A 20,303-nucleotide genomic window follows, 5' to 3' on the forward strand; every position below is an offset into this window, starting at 1 on the left:
TGCCAAAATAAGAGAATCTTCTTGTCCCAACTGAGACAACAACATTGTATGCATGTAGAAATATTACCATCTGTTCCCGATCACATGACTGGTTACATCTAATCTTTTACATGTAGAATTTACTATATATAAGCGACTATTTAGAATTAGCAAGACCATGCACATTTATTTTTCTTATATTACACACACAAACACACACAGATGTCAACAATTAGTAAAATAATCACCATGTCTCTGTCCTCTATGGTCCTCTGTGGTCTTCCTGATGTGCCTGCTGGTGCACCCTTTAGGCGTTTGTACTGAGTGAACAAAATGTTCATGGTGGCCAACAGCACCTCCGACAGGTTGTGACGCACCTGGAGAAGGAGAAAGTTTAACAAAAAAAACCTACATCTTTAGGAAATAAAAAGATCAATACTGTGTGGTGACAAAAACTAAAACGGATCACACCTCATCACTGAAGTTCCTGAATGCAGCCACTCTCTCCTCCACGCTGTCCTGACTAAGAGGAAGAAGCTTTAAACGCTCCATCACCTTGAAGGGAGAGAGGGACAAAATGTTAACAGAGAAGCAGCACAAAATCTTCACTACAATATTGTATCAATTTCCAGATTTATAACGTGTACATGATGAAAAGAGGTATTTAATTACATCTTCAAATATTATCAGAGCTGTACTCACATCATAGGCTCTGTCGACATGACCTGCGTGGTATTCGTCAAAGAATGTCATCAGGTCTAACAGCAGGTAGAAAGTACTATCAACTGACTTCTCTCCTGCTATGCCCTGAGAACGATACCTGCATTTGACAGAAAATCCACCTGTTATAGACATGATGTGATGCACGTATATGACCAATAGCAGTTAACCAATATGTGTTTTTCAAATGCCAATGCCAACCTTCAGAGAGCAGGAAGGCCGATGGCTGATTTATTATGCTGATATGTTTTTTATTAGATAATTTTACATTACATAAATACAAATTGATAATAAGTGAAAGACATATATGCTCAACTTATCATTTGATTGATATTGAAATACATATGAATGACTTGATATATAAGTAATTTTTAAAAAAAGATCTATCAGCAAACTAAACAAATTCAGAGCCATATTGGAATAATGTTTTTTTTTTTCTTATATTTGTAGACCAAAAAGAATACCTGATAAAACTACTTTACTGTAATTTAAAATATTTTAAAATACACACTCTACGTTGGGTACACATACTGTAGCTGAAACTAATCCACTACAATAAATTCTCAATGGAAGAAAGTTAATCTACAGTATTCTGTTTTTTGCTAAAACTGGGCTGTATGATCATTCTGGAGGCTGTAGTGATTGTTTCTATTTTATGTTTTATCACATCTGTAATAATGAAGTTAGGCTAAGTACAGAAATACTTCTCTGTATAACACATCTTTCACAATCATCATAGAGTTGAATCAACTTCTCTAAAAGAGTTAAAATCAAACTAAACACTATCACCTTCATGACAAGAGGGTTTATTGTAGGACTGCTGGATAAGAGTTAGTTTTGACCAGGTGTCCCTAATAAACTGACAACGGGGTGAAAATCTATTCTTCTACAGTAAAGTCACAACATAGACTCAGGTTCTTCCTTAAATTTAAATATGCTCCTCATAAAATCAATAATAGTTCAGATATTAATCACTCTATGTCACCCTCTCCGATCCTCTTTCCTCAGTTTCTGTCATGGTATTCACTGCTACTTAGGAAGCGACACCTGGAAGAGGAAGGGCTGGGTTTGGAAGGGTGGGCTGCTGTCAGAAAGTCCACCAGAACTTGCTAAGCTTTAAGATTTGTGGTACACTGGGCAAAAAGTAATTAATGATTAGCCAACAAGCTCGCTGTTATTAACACAATGTTGAATGGGAGAACGTGAGCAGAGTTGGTCTTGCTGGTATTTTGAGTTTTACTCGATATACAATTTAGTCACTTCTTTTGCACGCACAGTAACAAATCAAGTGTAGTGATGTACAGGTGTAAACTAAGCCAAGTTTTAAATCACTTGGGCACATATGTGTATGGGTTTACCTTTCAGCAATGGCCACTGCAGTGTTTTTTAGTCTTTCCTTGTTGGACTGAGGAGCGCTGACCTGAGCAATGATTGGACTCAACAGTCTGTTCATCAGCTCTAGCACCTTATCTGGGTTCTATGCAAACAGTAAAAAACAGTCTTTCACAATTATTGTTGTGCAGTTTATGGATGCAAGGATCACATGAAAAGTCTACTCACCTTTGCCAGCTCATAGAGTTTTACAGCCTCCTCAAACAAGCCCTTATTCTCAGCCTCTAGAGCCACTTTACTGATAATTGCTCTGGTGTCACCAGCAAACTTATCTATGACTCCGGGCTAAAGAAAGGGGGAAGAAGACAACCGTGAAACTGAGAAAACTGCTCTATTTCTGTGGTACAGCAGAGGATAAGCATAGAGTAACAGTTATTTATTTGCTAATTTGATTTGATTTCACCTAGGAATTTCCCTTCGGCAGGTCTCCCACTCAATGTCTCTCCATATATTCCCCTCAAAAGCCTATGTAAGGCAACATACACTGCCATCAGAATTGCCATGAACCTTTTAATTAATATACAACTTTAAGACATTTCTTTTTTCATTCTTTTGGCCTATCCACCACAGCGGCTTACTGATGCAAATTTCCCCAATGCTGGGGTTAGGGATGGGCTATTGGGGGTTCAGTGTCTTGCCCAATTTAACATCTGGTCAGGAAGACTGGGGCTTAAACCTCTAAACCTATCGGTGGGCGGCCACTCTACGAACTCAGCCACTGCCGCCCCATATAACTCTGAGACAGTGCTAAAATCCACAGTGCTAGTCATGTAGGTGGAATAAAATGTGCAGAAATTTGAATTTCAGGGGGAAGAAGCAACCTCAAACATCATATTTTGGAAACTGTGATAAATGTCAAGAAACTTGGGAAGCTTGAATGAAGCGTTCGAAAGAGATGTTTGATCCATGACAGTAGAACAGAGTGCTGCTAAATGGTGGGTGTCACAACATGTAGGAGACGTGATGACTGACTGAAACCCTCAAATAGAACAAAGAAAAAGAGTACCAGAGAAAAAATGGCAAGAAGAGACAAAAAGAGAAAAAAATAAAAGTGCTGGAAAGCTAGTGACAGACAGAAGCAAGTAAGAAGAAACACACTAACCTACCACAGAAGACAAGAGAGAGACATAAAAGAATGAACTTTTCTACCTTCCTGCTGCCGTCCTTCTCCAATCTTCCCAACAGCATGTCGAACTAGAGACAAAGTCAAAAATACCATATCAAAACATCTAAAGTATTTAAATTTAATAGCAGAGAAATGCTGTAGTATGCTAGTATAATATAATGCAAAGAAAAACAAGGACTGGAAAAAAATACTTAATTATAAAGCTCATCATAGTCATAGTTTTGACACTTGAAAAAACACAACTGTGATCAATGTGGGAGGAGGAGTTTGTTCTGTCCACTTATATAAAAAAGAAGCATCTTACTGAATAAAAAACAAAGACAGTTAAGCTGTGTCTTTGTCAAGTGGCTATTTCAGCTATCCGCCAAAGGGAATAGTCTTAAAATGTTAGGAATTAGAATTTTTCCTCTGTAAGTTTGCACCAAGTAATAATAGCTGCAATACAGGTACAAATACCAATATTCTGCACATAGAAAAAAAGAAGAAAAAGAAAAAGAAGAAAAAGTATTTCTGTTTTAAGACACAGTCAACCTGATGTTGTTTCCTCAGAAGAAATCCTTCCTCAGACACTACACAGTCATCAGCATGTAACAAGGCCACATCACCTAATCTGTCATCCATTGGAAACTTATTTCTAGCTTTACTGAATGTGCTAACATGGATTTTAATTCTGCGTGAGCATTTTCTCTAGTAAGACCTTGAGTCAAAGTAGGTCACTTACCTCTCGACTCTCAATAACAAGCTCACTGACACAACGCATGAACATGTTTTCCCCCTGGCTGTCCTTCTCATTACTGCAAAAAAATAAAATAAAAAACACAAAGTATGACTTAGAAATGGTGATTATGACTTACAGTTGATAAAGTTGATCACACTTTTCCCTCTCACTTCACTATCTGTATAGTATAGGGTGAGAAAATCCTAAAACAGGATGTTTATCAGATCGAGTGTAGGAATATTTACCGTAAGAAGTAGAAGTACTGCAGGGCCTCCCTAGGATCAGTGGACTCAAATTTGCGAGTGTAAAGCATGAGCAGACGGATAAAGTTGAGGCGACGTACCATAGGAGGGTCCCCAGGCTCCTGACTCACTGCACAGGCACAAGAGGAAAGCACCATTTAAAAGCAATACTTCTTTGTGTGTGTGGACGACCCTACAAAATAAAGGTTGCAGTACTCACACAGCTGAGCACTTTGGCCAGATGACTTTAGAAGAAGCCGGAGCTCGTACAGAACCAGCGCCACATGCACAGCATGACTCCGAAGTCTCTCAACACGAAACAAAAAAGCCACTGCTGCCTCAAATTGAGCTGTCAGGAACAACACCTGGAAATAAAGAAAGGGCTGCTGGCTTGCAGAAAAATGGGATTCGCCTGTTGGACAAAAGATAATAAGGCAGAGTGGGTTTAAAAGAGAATAAAAAAAATGTATTGAGAAATACTTTTATGAAAGGTTTTTCATTTATAGCTAAGTGTAATTCCTGGAGGAAAGAAATTGCACCTCTAATGTCAGATCTTTTCCCACCCATATGATTATTACTGATGTCTAACCCTCCTTATGTTTGGCTTCTAAAGGCAAACATATTTTTTTTCCTATACTATATTAATTCTGCAACAAATAAGCTATAAGATGCTTATATCACATGGCATGAGTGTTCTAAAATTATCAACATATTTCATGGCAGCAGAAGAATGCTAAGAGCCACCAAACATAGACACTGAACTACTTTGCTCTAACTACTGGTATCTCTGAAAATAGGAAATTGTAGTATCATAATAATATTAAATATTAACTGCATATTGGACTCAATAGAGTAATTCTATTGACCTGTAGATGTTTTCAGTTTGCAGAAATTAACTATGGTTAGTGGAGGAAGGTCTACCCTGGAAAGTGGGTGGCCAATGAGCTCCAAGTGTGAATGAATACGAATGATACGTGTGTAATTTCTTGCACCACAAAATTCACAATTCTCTGCTTAAAAGAAAAAGAAGGAGTTTTCAATCTTGTCTACAGGTCTAATTAAGAAAAGAATATACTTGTCTTTCTTGCCTATCGCCTTATTAAAGAAAATATTGTAGTATTATTGCTGAGGTTTTTAAATTTAATAAACAGGTAATAACTTTTTGATGGGAAGAGCTTTATACTCGGTCTATACATACTACCTCAAATTTTAATTATAGTTGCTATGGCAACAAACATGCAAGAAAAATTCAGAAATCGTTTTGTCAAGTGCAGGTACTTAGTCATCAAGTTTACTTTTTAATTATAATTCCTAATCCTCGTGCTGGCTGAAAGTTTGAGGGGTAGTGCGGGGTGGACCATGTCAGCCATTTTAGAGCCTTATCTCAGACTTACAGCACTTTAGCTCAAAAAGAAAAAGCGTATGAAAGAAGAGAGAGAGCAGGAGAGAGTGATGGAGAGAAGGAAAAGGAGAAACGAGGAGAGATAAGTGTGTGTGTGTATGTGTGTGAGAGAGAGTTGTGGGGTGAGGGCTTCTGTACAGTGTACAAACAAGAAATGAGAAAGAACAAATGCACAGGAAAGAAGGGAAGAACATTTGAAAGTGGATGAAGGCTATGGTAGAGGAATGAACGAGGGGAAACAAGGGTGCAGGTGCAAGGAGAAAGAGGGATAAAGGATAAAATAAGAGGATGAACATTCAGCAAATTAGGGACGAAGGAACAGAAAATAGACAAGGCTAGCAAGCACTTCCAGTAAATCAAGTAAGGCTTTATGTCCCGCTGTGAAGCAAGATGGAGAACAACACCGAACACTGTGCCAGACAACCAAGGAAGCCGAGGAGCACAGAGGAAACAGAATGAGGCTTCAGGCTGTACCTCCCACTGAGCAAAGGGAGAAGGACAGGGAAGAAGGAAAGAGAGAGTGAGTGCTATATTGAGAGAGAAAAGTGGAGTGCAGTCTTATCTAAACGGAGCAGGTCAGCTTGTGGAGAAGGCAACATTCAGGGGAGAGAACTTTACTTTCTGAGTCTGTGGGAGAGACGACCTAATAGCCTCATGAGCTCCCATTTTGTGTCTGAGGAGTACGTGGTTTTACAAGTACAGTGCATTCAGAAAGTATTCCCAGCGCTGAAGAGTTCAGCGCAGCTTATTCATTCTCAGAATCTTGTCAATCTTCGGATAGCATCTTAAAATCAACTAAAAAAATTGATTCTGGCTCAATCTTCCGCAAAATCATAAACACTTTTTCCGGTCTACTATTAAGAATCGTTTTGAATTTGCTACCGTTCTGAGTGACACATCATGCTGAGGCTCAAAGGCACTGTAGTATTAACAGCTGTTCTACAAACAAAACTGAAGAAAAAAAAAAAAAGATATTTCAGAAACAAAACTGAGATAGTAGTCGGTGTTAGTTTATTTGTTTAAACTATCCAAAAGACCCCTGTGTTTTTCTATTGAGGGAACAATACATTTATGAATGTAAAAGGAGCCTTTAAAACAAAATACAGAAAACAGCCTGCTACATTAATCATTTTGCTATTCTACTTTAAAAAGTCTGTTGAAAAGGGGTCAGATAGAAAAATATAGCGACATTTGTGCTCGTGCCCCTTCTGTAATGATAGAGGAAAAAAAAAATGGAGACAAAGGGAGCCTAGGTGATGTGGTTGTAAGAAGTTGCTGTGAAGCTGTTAAAGAGACACAGACAGACTGAGATAAATAAAGGTACATACCATAATCCTCCAGCAGCTGTTTCTGAAGCTGTGGCAGAGTCAGTCTGTCCTGAGGAGAGCTGCTGCCATCATCATCAAAACACACCTGGTTCAACTGCAGAGATAAAACAGGATATGCACTATGTAAAAATAACAGATTGATACCAACAGCTCTGGTACTACTGTTAGTAATAAACACAGCAAATGACCTACACAATCGAGTGCTGTTAACAGTGACCCTTGTGAACTAACCAAGCTTCTAACAGTGATCACTAAATGGGGAACTATGTAATAATGCCTAAACCACACAAAATAAAGCAAAAGTATAAAACAACTAATGGAAGTGCACTCTACTTTAAGCCAGAGGTAGTCTTCTGTTTTGTCTGCGACCTCTACATGGTTGTCATTGATGTCACATTTCCCAATAAGACAGTAGACAGCTCTCTTGTAGGGGTCAGCGCTGTTCCTCAGCACTCTGCGGTAGTGGAGACGAAGCTTATTCTCAGATGCTGGGGAAATACTGAAGAGAAGAGAAAAAACAGGTGTAAGAAAAAATAGATATTTAGATTTAGAAATTTAGATACCATTTCACCTGCGTAGACATATTATAATACAATAAAGCTTAACAGTTCACACCGTCTGTCAGGGCTCTTCATGTATTCTTGGAACCAGGCCTTGAAGTCTCCTAGCTGATGTTGCACTCTGTTCACCACCTGCATGGCTGCATTCAGATCGCCACACCGTAGACAGTAGTAGATTACAGCCCACACTGGGTGGCCCTCTATCTCACCATCCTGTGTCACACACAGATATTTCACATAAAGACCAAAATAATAAGCTACACAGTTTGTCTAGGAAATGAGATCTACATCAAGGAGAAAGAGAACTTTTTCCTGTAGCTGTCAGTTAGCCACTGTGGTATTGAATGAACATATGCATACAGATATACAAATTGTATAAAGGGTGATCCCAAATTGTCAAATTGCGAGTAAATGTAGTTATGAGTGACTGTAACTGTTGAGCTAATATACACGTCAATATTGTATAAATCATATTGTCATTGCAATATTAAACAATTGTATTGCACATTGCTGATATTTCTCACATCATGCAGGCCTAATATGAATACTTCTTCACACAGGAGGATGGATTGCTCTTATTACTTTTAGACACAGAATCGAGAATGTGAACGTCTCACGGAGCTGCAATGGATAATGTGGAACATATAATAACGGAGAATGAGACGAGATGACTTGTAAAGGGATGGCTACAGCAGGTGTTTTCTGCACCTCATTATTGGTATCAAAAAGGCTTCACAGAATGAAGAGGACAATTAATATTAAAGAGAAAAAGGGGGAGGCACTGTGGGGGAAAAGGAGACAACTTGTGTGTATACACAAAATGCATTTTGTATTATCTTTTGGGTTATCGTTGTGTAATATTAAAATTTATTTTATGATGCCAATTATTTAAGTGTGACAAAATGCAATAAAATAAAAACAGCACTGTACATCCGTATTTAACACGGACAACATAAAGTACAGTAAAAATAGCAATAAATATCCCATTATACACTCATTAGCCTCTTTATTAGGCAGATCTGTACAATCTAATGTAATCCAATAGGGGACCTCTGCCATCTGCCATTTCTACTTTTACAATGTTATAATTTCTCAGTTTTTAAGTTGAAACTATGAGAAAGGTGATAATTCTACTCTCTGGAGAAATGGAAGCTAACTAATATGACAACTAATAGTAAAAATAATCTATGAGCTAATAATAATAATCTATTCTTATTGTAGAAAGCAACCTATTTTCTAGGTTTTCTAAAAGTCAGGTTTCCCAGTACCCTACCTGGACTACAAAAAGCAGCTTTCCCATTTAAATGACAGTTAACAAATAAGCTTTCTGGAGAACGCCTAGAGCAACCTCGTTACTCAAGTGCATGTAAATGCAATGATGGCCTGCTGCTGATTTAACAGACATCTCATCTATTAAAGCACCAATTTTCTCAGTAGGGGTTGAATATGTCTTGAACACTACAGTTGTACATGATTGTGGTTAAACCACCATGTTTCCAACAAGCACTCTGAAGGGATGTGGGTTACAACTGGCAGGCCCATCAAAGAGCTTGAAAACTGGGAAAATCCTGTAATGTCTCACCTTTAACATAAAGCTTCTCTGTGTGGGACAGGCAATACCATTTACCATTTTTTCACCTATAGGCATTTAAATGTATATATCTAAATGTATGTGTCTATGGATGTGTATATGTGATACCTGCATGCCAGGCATGGGCCCTGGTAGTTTAATGTTGAGGAAGCTGCGAACTAGTTGGTATGTTCCTGGCACCCCTCCTAGTTGGGCTTGATGGAGGTTTCCAAAGACAGTAACCATTGTGTAGTTTTTATAGCTGGGACAGAAGACAGGGGCATAAAATAAACCAACATGACTGCTCTACTACTGACGAAATTCAAAATGAAGACTAACTACTGGACACCTGGAAAACAAAAAAGCAGTTACCTGTTCTCAAGGAAGTTGAGCGCCTGACGTACAAAGGCCATTTGCATTTCAACAGAAATGCGACTCTTGAGGGTGTCTTTAGCTGGAACCAGCAACACATCTGTCATCTGTTTCACCATCAGCCACATGTCTGATACATTCTGAGGCAAACATAGCAAACTATTACATCTGAATATAATAGTTTTTAATTTCATGGTGATAGAAGATGTGACGTGTTCTTACCTTGTTATCCAGGCTTTCTGCTACAGAAGCACACAAGTCTCCCAGGTTAGGCTGAATGTGACCATTCACTATCTTCTCATTGAAAATGTAAATCTAAATAATGACAGAGGTGTTGACAAAAGTAGGTAATTACTAAAAATGTACAACGTTAGAGTAGACTACAGGTTACAAGTTAATGTATTAAGAACAGAAAATCTACCCTACAGCTCCATCCTCAGCTTCAACAGTAAAAGAAAACACTATGACCATTGAGTGAAATGGTTCACAACAAAAAACAAGAAGAAAAGAATCAAAACATTCAAAATGTCATCAAAAAGGATAACAAAAATGAGACAAATGACTCCGCATGCAATGTGTCGACACATGGTCAGAGGAAAACCTGCATTTAAATCTCTTTGTCAGACAGCATGTCAAACAGAGAAAAAGAGGGTCAGACAGGATGATAAGAGGGAAAGGGATGGAAAGACAGACACATAATGAATGAAAGAGAAAATTAGCCTGAGTTCCCATTGCACTGCCCAATCAATCAGTATGTTTGATCTACCACTCACGGCTTGCTGTGACCCCATTTTAACTCTATAACCACACAGGGCTGTTATGTTATGTCCAGTAGAAACAACTATCCTAGAAAATTAATCTCACAGATTTAAAGAAAGATATAATGGCTTCAGAAAGTATTCTGAACCCTACATTTTAATATGTTGAAGTTTCAATTTTAAATGGATAAAGAGAATCAAAGTGGTCATTTTCACCCATCAAACTACACTTAATAACCCATAATGACAGCTCACTTGGAGTTTGCCAAATAGCATTTAAAGGAGCATGAGGGAAAATACTCTGGGGTCAACTCCTACAGTATTTTCTATGCCAATGTTTTTCTTTACCCATTTTGTCAAATTGATATATTACTATTTTAAACTAAGTAAATTGGACTGGATTGGAATAGATTGTACAGATATATCTAATATTGTGGCTAAACAAACAAACTAAATTGAAACTGCTGAAATATTTTCTAATGCACATTCAATTGATTAAAATGATAGTGACTAACCTGTCGTCCATAGGCCACCTCCACACTGTCTAATGCACTTCTTCCTGGGGCAGTCACTTCACTCACAAAGCTGGGCTATAATAGACAACGGTCACAGATAACTCAGTAGATAAACTGTACACAAGCAAGTAGCATAGAAATAGGTCATATAGAGAAAAAAAACATTAGAAAACGCCCCACTTCCACTGTTATTTGTATCCAAAGGAGATAATTTCATACCTTACATCAATCTACCCCTTTTCATGCAGAATATTGTGCATTATGGGAGTCTCAAGTCCAAATAAATTTGATAGATGACTGTAGTTCCATTGTGCCCCGTTGTGTCATACTGTCTCAGTAAATGTTGCAATAAGCTCCCACAGGATGACACAAAGGATGAACGTCTTTTACTTTATACTCAAAGAGCAAAAAAGGTTCTACAAGTGTCAGATAAAAATTATTTTGGTTAGTTTAGATGATGGGAAGACAGCTAAAAGGAGCGTCAAAAATCTGCTTTAGAGTTTTGAGTCTTGCTTTTAAGAAGACATAATCAGTCCAAGAAGTTACAACATATTAAATTTAGATGTTAGGAACGGAAATGACATGGTTTAGTGATAATAATATCTGAATATTTACAATGCAGTCCACAACTGCAGTGTTGGGTAATAAAATGTGTTCAGTATTATTTGTCAATTCTTTGTGGTAGAATCACTGAAAAGTTTACAGAGTTATTTTAGAAATAGGCTAATTAATTAATTGATTAATCAATTAATATATCAGTAGTCTCTAGAAGTGAAATCTAAAATTTTTTGTATCAAACACAGAGTAAGGCCAAAACCACACATTTCCTCTCTTCAATATTAAAGGCAACAGTGGTGGACTTGCAATTTTCTTTTAGTAATCGTATTATTTTTTTATGAATGACCAGAAGAGGGCCTGCACAGCACTAAGGTCATCAAGCAGTGAATAGCTGATTTACACTCAACAACACAAGTCATGTTGCCTCAAGCAAGAAATTTAACCTTCAAAAATTTCTGCTGCAAGTGTTCACCTTAAAATGAGATTTTCCTACTAGTTAGAATAGCATCTTCTGAAGTGTTGAGTAAACTGTAACAGCTTCTTTCCTGACAAGGATACATTTTTCCTAGGTTTTCTTCACTTGAACCTCCTAAAGCAGCTCAGTGTTGTTTGCTTTGTACCTCCACATCTTGACTGAAGTCCAGAGCATCCTCTCCTGCTCCAAGTAATGTGTGCAGAACTCTCTGCTTCACTTGCTCCCACTGGACCAGCATGGATTCTCGATGGTACTCCTCTGCCAACAGGAATGTCTGAAACACATATAGGTGGTTAATAATCAGCGATACTCAATGCTTTACAGCCCAAAGGTTTATAGGATTCTTGCATTTGTGCATTTGCATATACCACGCTAATCACAACAGACATGAAATTATATTTCCAATGCTGCTAGTTGAGAATACTGTCTTGTTGAAGCAGCAGGTTTGACTCTGAAGACAAACTATAAGATAAAGAACTTTTGTAAAAGAGACAACAACGTGGTTAGGTGTGGTGTATTAAAGAAACACTCCTATACATTATAGATAATTTTTACAATCTAACCCTTCCCCTCAGCTAAATCTATTTCCAAATACAACTCTAACACCAAGCCTCAACTTTCTAACAAACCCTTTAAAAAGTTGTGTGAGGACCTGACATATGGTCCTTACTTAGCCAAACTTTCCTCACTCCCGTAGTCTTAAACTTAAACCATTTCTCACAATATACAGCTATACAAGTACACGTACACATACACACAAACACAGTGGGTACATTAGCATTAGCAGTTGCGTAGAGTAGAGTGTAGCAAGCATTTTCGTACAAGAATAATTCCCTGGAATCATTGAACAACCTAGGGATGCATGCAGCATCATACATACATGCACATTATGTAAACTGGGCCTACATATCTTACACATGCCAGATTGAGCACCAGACCTCAGTTAAGATTGTACAATTCCACCAGGAGAAAGTGCAGTCTATTTTAACTGTCCATAGAGACTCAAAGCGAGATAATGGAAACGTGATTTAATTGAATCTCAAGCTCAGGGAGATGCAAATCTAGACTAAAGTCACCATTTACTGGGTTAACTTTGTCAATGCCTGGATGTCAAAGCATTAAACATGTCTGAGTTGCAAAGCAGCAATAACTAAAATAATAAAGAGGATGTGGAATCATTCATTTACTAATGACAAATATTATTTTGAGCTAATTGTGTCAAAAGTGTCTCCATTATATACTGTACATATTTTGTGCACTAGACTGAAATAACAGTTTTGTTTTTCAAAATGTAAAATGTCTTATTACACTTTTCATGCTCACACACACACAAAAACTAAATTTATGCTAATCTTTTAATGTTGTGCGTTTATGAAGAATTTAAATTAGTACATAGGCTGATAAGTCTTTACCAAATTTAAATACTGTTATCTGTTTAAAAGCCATACATGTAAGCGAGAATATGTCATGTCAAATATAGCACAGTAACTGTGTCATTTTAACAACTCACAGGCTGTGATGTAAAACTACAGCAGTAAGATAGAAATCTGCAAGAGCATTTACCAGCTTTCATTTTAATCTTCAGTGCATTTGGTTTTTCCACCCTTGCACACAAGTCCCATTTCCCCTCTTGGGGAGAGGAGACAGATAATGGGAACGGCAGCTAATTAAACGCAGGGCCTATTAGCTCTGCACATCAGGGAAGCCATTTCAAAACTATTCCCTGAGGGTTCACACCAGAAGGACTTTTAGATCACAGTAAGCAGAAATTACAAAAAAATGTTTTTTTAAGTGCTCTGATATCATGATGCACCAAACCACAGAGGTAAATTGAATGTAAAAGGGAAAAAGGAAATACTGTTTATGTTAATATATTTTACCTGTAAAGAATGAAAATTATCTGGAGACACTTTTAAACTCTTTTCTGACACCACACAATTTAGATACTGTATGCCTTCTTAGCTTTTTTTGACAAAAGAAGCAAACAGATAGTGGACAGATACCGACCTTGCGGCGTGACTCCTCAATGGCTGACAGGAGGGCGTTGTCCCTCTCGTTCTTCAAGAAGCCCTGTGGATGAGGCAGAGAACAGACCGTCAAAGAGACAGGGAATGGATGATAGACACTGACGACCACAAAAAGAGAGAAAGAGAGAGAGCAGGAGATATTAGTTTAACTAATGAGAAAATGAATAAGAAAAACAGTTTGCAATGAGTTCTAAGGGGACCGATTCAGCAGACCCCACCATAATTTGCTTTACAGAACACAGAAACGGCTACTAAATTTTTATTTTTCAGTGGCCTTCTCAGGCCTGTGCAGTCCTGTGTACTGTCAGGAATAGTTAACAGACAGCTGTCAATTTATACAGACATATAGGCAGCCCATAGAAGTGACCGTGCTTATCACACTGCATATTGCTAAGAGGCAAAAGCCACTGTAGCCTCCATTTTGGTGTCTCTGTAAGATGGCTGCCACTGCCCAGTCTACATTCATCCCCGGGTCTAACGCTTTCTATGAAGATGGTCATTATAAATAAACTGATCATAAATTACCACTTATCATATGCAAGGAATCTGAGCTTTCAAGTGAAGTGGCACTTACGTAACACCTGGAGTATGCAGGAAAGAATAGTGGCACTCTTCAAGTCAATACATGCAGACATGCATCTTGCAAAAATACCGAGATAATGGCTACGCTTTATGCAACTGCTCACTATAGAACTTAATGTAAAAAAATAAAATAAAATAAATTTAAACTGTGTGGAGGCATAAAGTCAACAAACATTACCTGAGTGGCATGGCATTGTCTAGACTGTTTGGGTCAAACCTAACTAATATTGTGGTTATCTTCATATTTAAAAACTTCCCCTCCCCAGCTATGCAGTGTTGGTCCAAGCCCAGCAGAAATTGGGGAAGGTTCCGTCAGGAAGGGCATCCAGCTTAAAAACTGTGCCAAATCAACATGCGGACAATGATCCGCTGTGGTGACCCTGAACTCACAGGATAAGCTGAAAGCACAAAATCTTCATATTTAAAAACATCACTAATCTAAATACATTGTCTGAAAAGAACAATGTAAAGTTGAATATATCAGTTGAATCATTTAAAAGGAGAATTTCACAAAAAATGTCAGAATGTCTGGGTCAATGATTGACAGAGCCTAAGTTATGCATAATAGATTAGTTTTTTGATTTACGATAAAGAGTACCCATCAGTTAAATTATCAAATAATCATGTTGCTGATGTCAAAAACATAAATCAAATCTTTATGATAAAGATAAACTTTCAAAAAAAATGTTTTTTATCAAAACTATCAAGCTTAAATATTATTGTGAGTACATTTGTGGCTACAGATAATACATCAAAAGAAAAAATAAATAGAGAAAAAAATAAATAGCCATTTACCATGAAGAGAAACAAAAAACTTTTAGTTAATGACATTATTAATGATTTACAATATGGCATTTCTTTTACCAGATAATCACTATTACACGATTCCCCTGGACTGGATAAAATTGACAATAAAAAATAACAGAATTTATAATACAACATACTGCATAACTAATCATTACCTACTGATTCCTTAAAGCAACTTAAGCTGGCTTCAGCATAAGAATTGAAAGTCATCCAATCTGCTCCACCCAGTCTTCCCTCTCCCTACTCTGCAATTCATTTGAGGTAGTGGTCATTACCAAGTAAAAATTCACGAGAAAGCTCCAAAACCCACTAATCAAGCAAAAAAAAAAAAAATCAATGAACTTCTCTGAATGGTTAGAATGCCGAATTTTGTTCCGAACTTGTAGTAAATATCTAAGTCAGTCTCCCTCACAGGTGGCTCATCTATCAGACCAACAATCTAGCTCTGAATTTAGGCTTATTCAGGAACTACTCATTAAAGGTTTGTTAATTATCAGCCCATTCCTAAATAAATACTCAAATTTTTGTTTACCATGATAGCATAGCTTTTACAAACTACTGTGCGGATTTGCATTTCTAGTACTGCCACTCTTTATTATAGAAGTAAGCCCTGAGATAAACTGCATTCTGCAAATTTATATCACCCAATGTCTCCTGCCCCTGTCATAAAAGCGTTTTAAGTTGGTGGAAAGTCATTCCCTCTGTCATATAATGGCATATTAATTTACTGATGACATTTCTGCCATCTGCCTTTCCATCTGAAGCCTGTAGGATCATTTTAGCTGGAAGAATAACCACCTGTAAGACATAGCCAAAGCTGAATAGAAATGTTCTGCTCTACAATGATGTGGGTGCTCTTGGCTTCCCTCCTCCCATCTCTCCTCTCCTCACTCATCACAGCTTGCCCAAGCCTCTATTCCCCCACACGGTTGATGCTCTGCCTACTTTAGTCTCACTTCCAACCCCTCCTTTCTCTCCAAGCTCTCAGACTTCACCTGTCTGCCATTTCATTCCTCTCCCCACCTTCACTCTTATCCCTATATCCTAACAAATCAGAGGAAATTATAAGCATAAAGGTTCACTTTATGAGTCACTACTCTTGCATCAGTGCCAATACTAAAATACATTACAACTGATGATTATTGCCTTGAAAATTATACACATGCTGATCTAAAAACCCTTGAACTTTCCAGGCAAAATACATTGCATGGCAGAATGTGGTTTGTTTAGTCCAACCCCCTCTTACTGTGGCAGTAGAATGACTGATTGCCAGGGCTGAATAGAATATTAATCAAAATGCATAGCAATAGCATACAAGGAAAATTTGAATAATTTCTGTATCTATTGTGTTTATTAAGAGACAGGCTAAACTGCTACAGTTGGCAAATTGTCCTTTTAATTCTGTTCTTATAAAATATGAAACTGTGGCTCAGAGCGAACAAGGTAATTTTCATCGCCATGAGTGAGTGTTAGTCTTGTGAGTTATAACGATCTACAGAACCACAATAGAAGAGGTGCTATAGCTGGGATGACAAACACAGAAAGGACCAGGAAAACAAATAAAAATCAAAACCAACATTTTACTCTGAAAGCAGCAGGTGTGTGCATTTACATGAAAAATATCTGGTAGCTCTTTTTCCACTTCCAAATGCACTTGAGTGGATATCCAAAAAGAAGCAACTTGTTTCCTGTCAGACATTCTTTTCTTATTAAGATAGTGTATAGAAATTAAACCACGATGACCTGAACAGACTAAAAGGCATTGGACTAAAATAATTTAAGAAATCAGAATAATTGTGTTCACAAATTCATGGAAAAAATAATGCAATTGAAATAGTCACGTCTTCTTACATTCTTGTTTGGGAATCAAAGCAGTGTCTGAGACTATTTCAAATAATACAGTGCTATTGATGTTTGATATTTGGGGTAACTTGCTAAGTTTCTGCAGTATGGCAGGCATCAAAAGTCAGTGAAGAGTGAATACTTTCAGTAACATAAACAGCTTTATCTAATGTCTTGGAGAAATGCTAAATGGTATAATTCTAATCCAGAAAGGAAGAAAATATGTTTCTGTCTACTCCAGCTTGTCTCATTTACCCTTCTGGTTTTTCTATATCCTTAATTTCCAATCACGCCCCCCCCCCCCCTCCCCCCCTCCCCCCTCCCCCCTCCCCCCTCCCCCCTCCCCCCTTTCTTCTTCTGCATTCCTTCCTCTCTTACTTCTTCCCTTTCTCTCTCTTTCATTCTTTCTACCTCACTTTATTGCCCAGGAGAGGATGGGAATAGGTATATATTTAACCATTCTAACCAGAGAAAAGCTCAGGTCAGTGCTCACTGGAGAGCTGCACTGGATAACAGAATAGTAAGGAATAATTGTAACTTTATTATTTCATATACACTCTACTACAGTGTATATCAAAGTCTACTACAATTCAGGAGACTACTTTTGACACTGTCATGACTCTGCTTACTAGTATAGAAAAATGCAGGAAAAGAGACAGAATTTCCTTTACAGAAACAGACAGGGTACTGCTCTTCCCAAAAGCATCTAAAGTGACAATGGCCCAGTGGGGAAAATTGGACAGCTGCTGGGCAGTCACCTCAGCATTTTTGATTTTACTTGAGTATACCAGGAGGCAACAGTTTTTCATGACTGTCTCATTATTGCCTGTTGCGCGTTGCACTGCCAACGACTTTGCCTATACAACATTTTTTTGTGCCATATGTAAACTGACAAGACAGCCAACAGCTGTGTCCAAATCCCCAATGCCTGCGATGCAAATGCTCTTTAAACGAAAAACATCTACACCTAAAAATCCTTTTAAAAACTGAGGAGATTTTAATCGAGGCACAGCATTATCATTGCTAACGTCACAGCTGGGGTGTAATTTTGCCCTAACTAGCTGAAACACTCATCACGTTATTCAGTCTGAGGAACACTGTACCCAACATTTCTCACTGAGCAAACAGTGCAGATGCTTTAAAAACTCTGAACGTTCATTCCTAAAAGGTAAAAAAATTAAATAGAATAAAAGGCAGAAAGGCAGGAAAGGTGAAATAAAGTGCTACATTGAAACATTTTGGATCAATGCATGATTATCACTTTCAAGGATCAACCCAGTACTGGATAATGTGTGTATATAAAGAAGTACCTTTTCTGTTGCCCCACCCCTGTATTGTGTATCTCTATCCTTAGAGATGTGCCTGCACCCACAGCCTGCTGACCAGACAGCCCAGAACCTTCTACAGCCACAAAAAATAATTTAATAATTGGCGACATATCTGGAAAAACACAATTTTTGTTAAATACAAATAGCAGATTTTGAACTAAATTAAAAATGCCAGAACTAAGGAATAGCTCGTCTTTAACTTAAAATATACCTGATGAAAGTTTAAATCTTTCCAAATTCTGCTACAGTGTGCAGATATTGTAAGATATTGCCTTACTGCGTATCTAAAAATGCAACTTTTGGTAAAGAACAAATATGTGTTTTCAAATAGGTATGTTAACATTTACTAATGTGCTCATTCTCCGTGCTGTCATACACAGGCCCTCCTATTAGCCTTGGTCAAACTAGTCACAGTGTCTGAGCTTGAATGCAATTTTACTGTGTGTTCAAGAAAAGAAAGACAGATTTCTTTTACCCATCTGATCTTGCTTTAGGGTTACCACATATCATATATGGTATGATATGTGGAGACAAAGGTTCTCGAGGAAAGGCTACATAAGGACATAGTCAAAATTTCATCATAAAAGTAAGATGCTTTCTGTCCTCATTTTCCATGATATAATGAGCCGTCCGCTGCCCAAGTGTGTGTGCGTGCGTCTGTGAGAAAGAAACCCCACCCTTTGCTCCTTCACTTCCTGTATAGCAAAGAATAAAGCATACATGCATGCATATATGTGTATTACAGACTGTGATGTTTTCCTGTAATAATTAATTTTTACAATCATCATCAACAACACGTCACACAGCCATACACAATGTAGCATAACCGGAGGTTGAAAAGAGATTGCTGACTAAAGTCTGACAGACAAAGCACATGCCAATTTGGGAGTGAGCGTATGTGTGTGCATATCCATGTGTATAGGCAATACTCACTCATGCTGAGCGACTGCCTGGCAGACAAACAGATGAGAAGATAGGATGAGACCACAAAGGGTAAAAAATAGTTTTCGTTAGTTGGACTGTGCCCAGGTAGCTGGGCACTGACAGCCCAGAAGACCAATACTGCCCCTTTGCCTGTCCATCCCTTTCTGATGCTGTGACAGGGCAGCAGCAGTAACCAGGATGCTGGGGTGTGTTCTCTTTGCCCTGTCGAGCTGACATGGCGGTCCACTTGCAGCCTTTCCCCATTCAAAAGCAGGCCAGTTAGTCTTGTGCATGACCCAGAGAACGGAGTGGAAGTGCCACATCAAGACTCACCGGAGATGGTTTTATTGTCAGAGGGCTACACCAACTAAGCACTCAGACACGGGGGGGGATCCAAAAGAAGGAACTATGGATTCATATAGAATATCAGTCACTACCACCAATTGACATCCCCTTCCCTCAGTTCTTATCCTCCATCCTCTCTCTCTCTCACTCTCTCTCTCCCGCCTCTCTGACAGCCCTCTGCCTCCTCCCTCCTTCAGTCCCACTCATTTTCTTTCTTTTTCATCCATCTATGCATTCTTACTTTCTACCCTTCCTAACTCCTCCCTCCCTCAGCTCAATGCAATTACAGTAATGGATTTTTCCCCCTCAGTTGAAGGCTTCCGACATCCTGTCTTGAAATGAGGCTAATCATGCTCTTAAGGGTCATGTTTAGTTAATGAAGGGTTTGGGAGGCACATGCTGGTGAGGAGGGGTGGGGGCTGGGAGCATTCCTATATGCAGGCTGATTATCACACCACACACAAAGCAGGCATGTTAACACACACACACACACACACACACACACACACACACATACTTGTTTACCTCCCTTGCGGGGCCCGCTAGTTTTTTACCCACTGGTAGGGTCCACCCTATCCAGTGGTTCTACACCGCTATAAAAAATCACACAAATCTAAAAAAAAATTAGAATTAAAAATTTCACTTTTAAATCACAGAATATAAAACTTAATTTTTCATGCCCGTTTTTTTGTTGCTTGTGGGGTCTCTTTCTAACGGTCAGTATTTATGAGAT

The 20,303-nt window shown here is 38.2% G+C and overlaps 1 protein-coding gene across 3 annotated transcripts in view; it reads right to left on the reverse strand.

The window, feature by feature from the left end:
- Positions 1-20,303, reverse strand: part of nup93 (nucleoporin 93) — a 44,502-nt gene that overhangs the window by 384 nt on the left and 23,815 nt on the right. For 2 of the 3 annotated variants that reach the window (XM_067501870.1, XM_067501871.1), the window contains exons 4-21: positions 13,723-13,785; positions 11,861-11,989; positions 10,683-10,757; positions 9,632-9,724; positions 9,410-9,549; positions 9,167-9,299; positions 7,523-7,680; positions 7,241-7,406; positions 6,908-7,001; positions 4,398-4,589; positions 4,181-4,307; positions 3,939-4,011; positions 3,241-3,285; positions 2,260-2,376; positions 2,058-2,176; positions 682-799; positions 451-534; positions 228-356 (exon numbers count right to left, since the gene is read on the reverse strand). In XM_067501870.1, coding sequence (XP_067357971.1) covers positions 228-356; positions 451-534; positions 682-799; positions 2,058-2,176; positions 2,260-2,376; positions 3,241-3,285; positions 3,939-4,011; positions 4,181-4,307; positions 4,398-4,589; positions 6,908-7,001; positions 7,241-7,406; positions 7,523-7,680; positions 9,167-9,299; positions 9,410-9,549; positions 9,632-9,724; positions 10,683-10,757; positions 11,861-11,989; positions 13,723-13,785 — 2,055 coding nt within the window. Of the gene's footprint in view, positions 1-227; positions 357-450; positions 535-681; positions 800-2,057; positions 2,177-2,259; positions 2,377-3,240; positions 3,286-3,938; positions 4,012-4,180; positions 4,308-4,397; positions 4,590-6,907; positions 7,002-7,240; positions 7,407-7,522; positions 7,681-9,166; positions 9,300-9,409; positions 9,550-9,631; positions 9,725-10,682; positions 10,758-11,860; positions 11,990-13,722; positions 13,786-19,234; positions 19,531-20,303 lie in introns of those variants that run through there. The other variant, XM_067501872.1, reaches the window with a different exon arrangement.

This window comes from Channa argus, chromosome 4 (genome assembly GCF_033026475.1).
Source record: "Channa argus isolate prfri chromosome 4, Channa argus male v1.0, whole genome shotgun sequence".
Classification (NCBI taxonomy): Eukaryota; Metazoa; Chordata; class Actinopteri; order Anabantiformes; family Channidae; genus Channa; species Channa argus.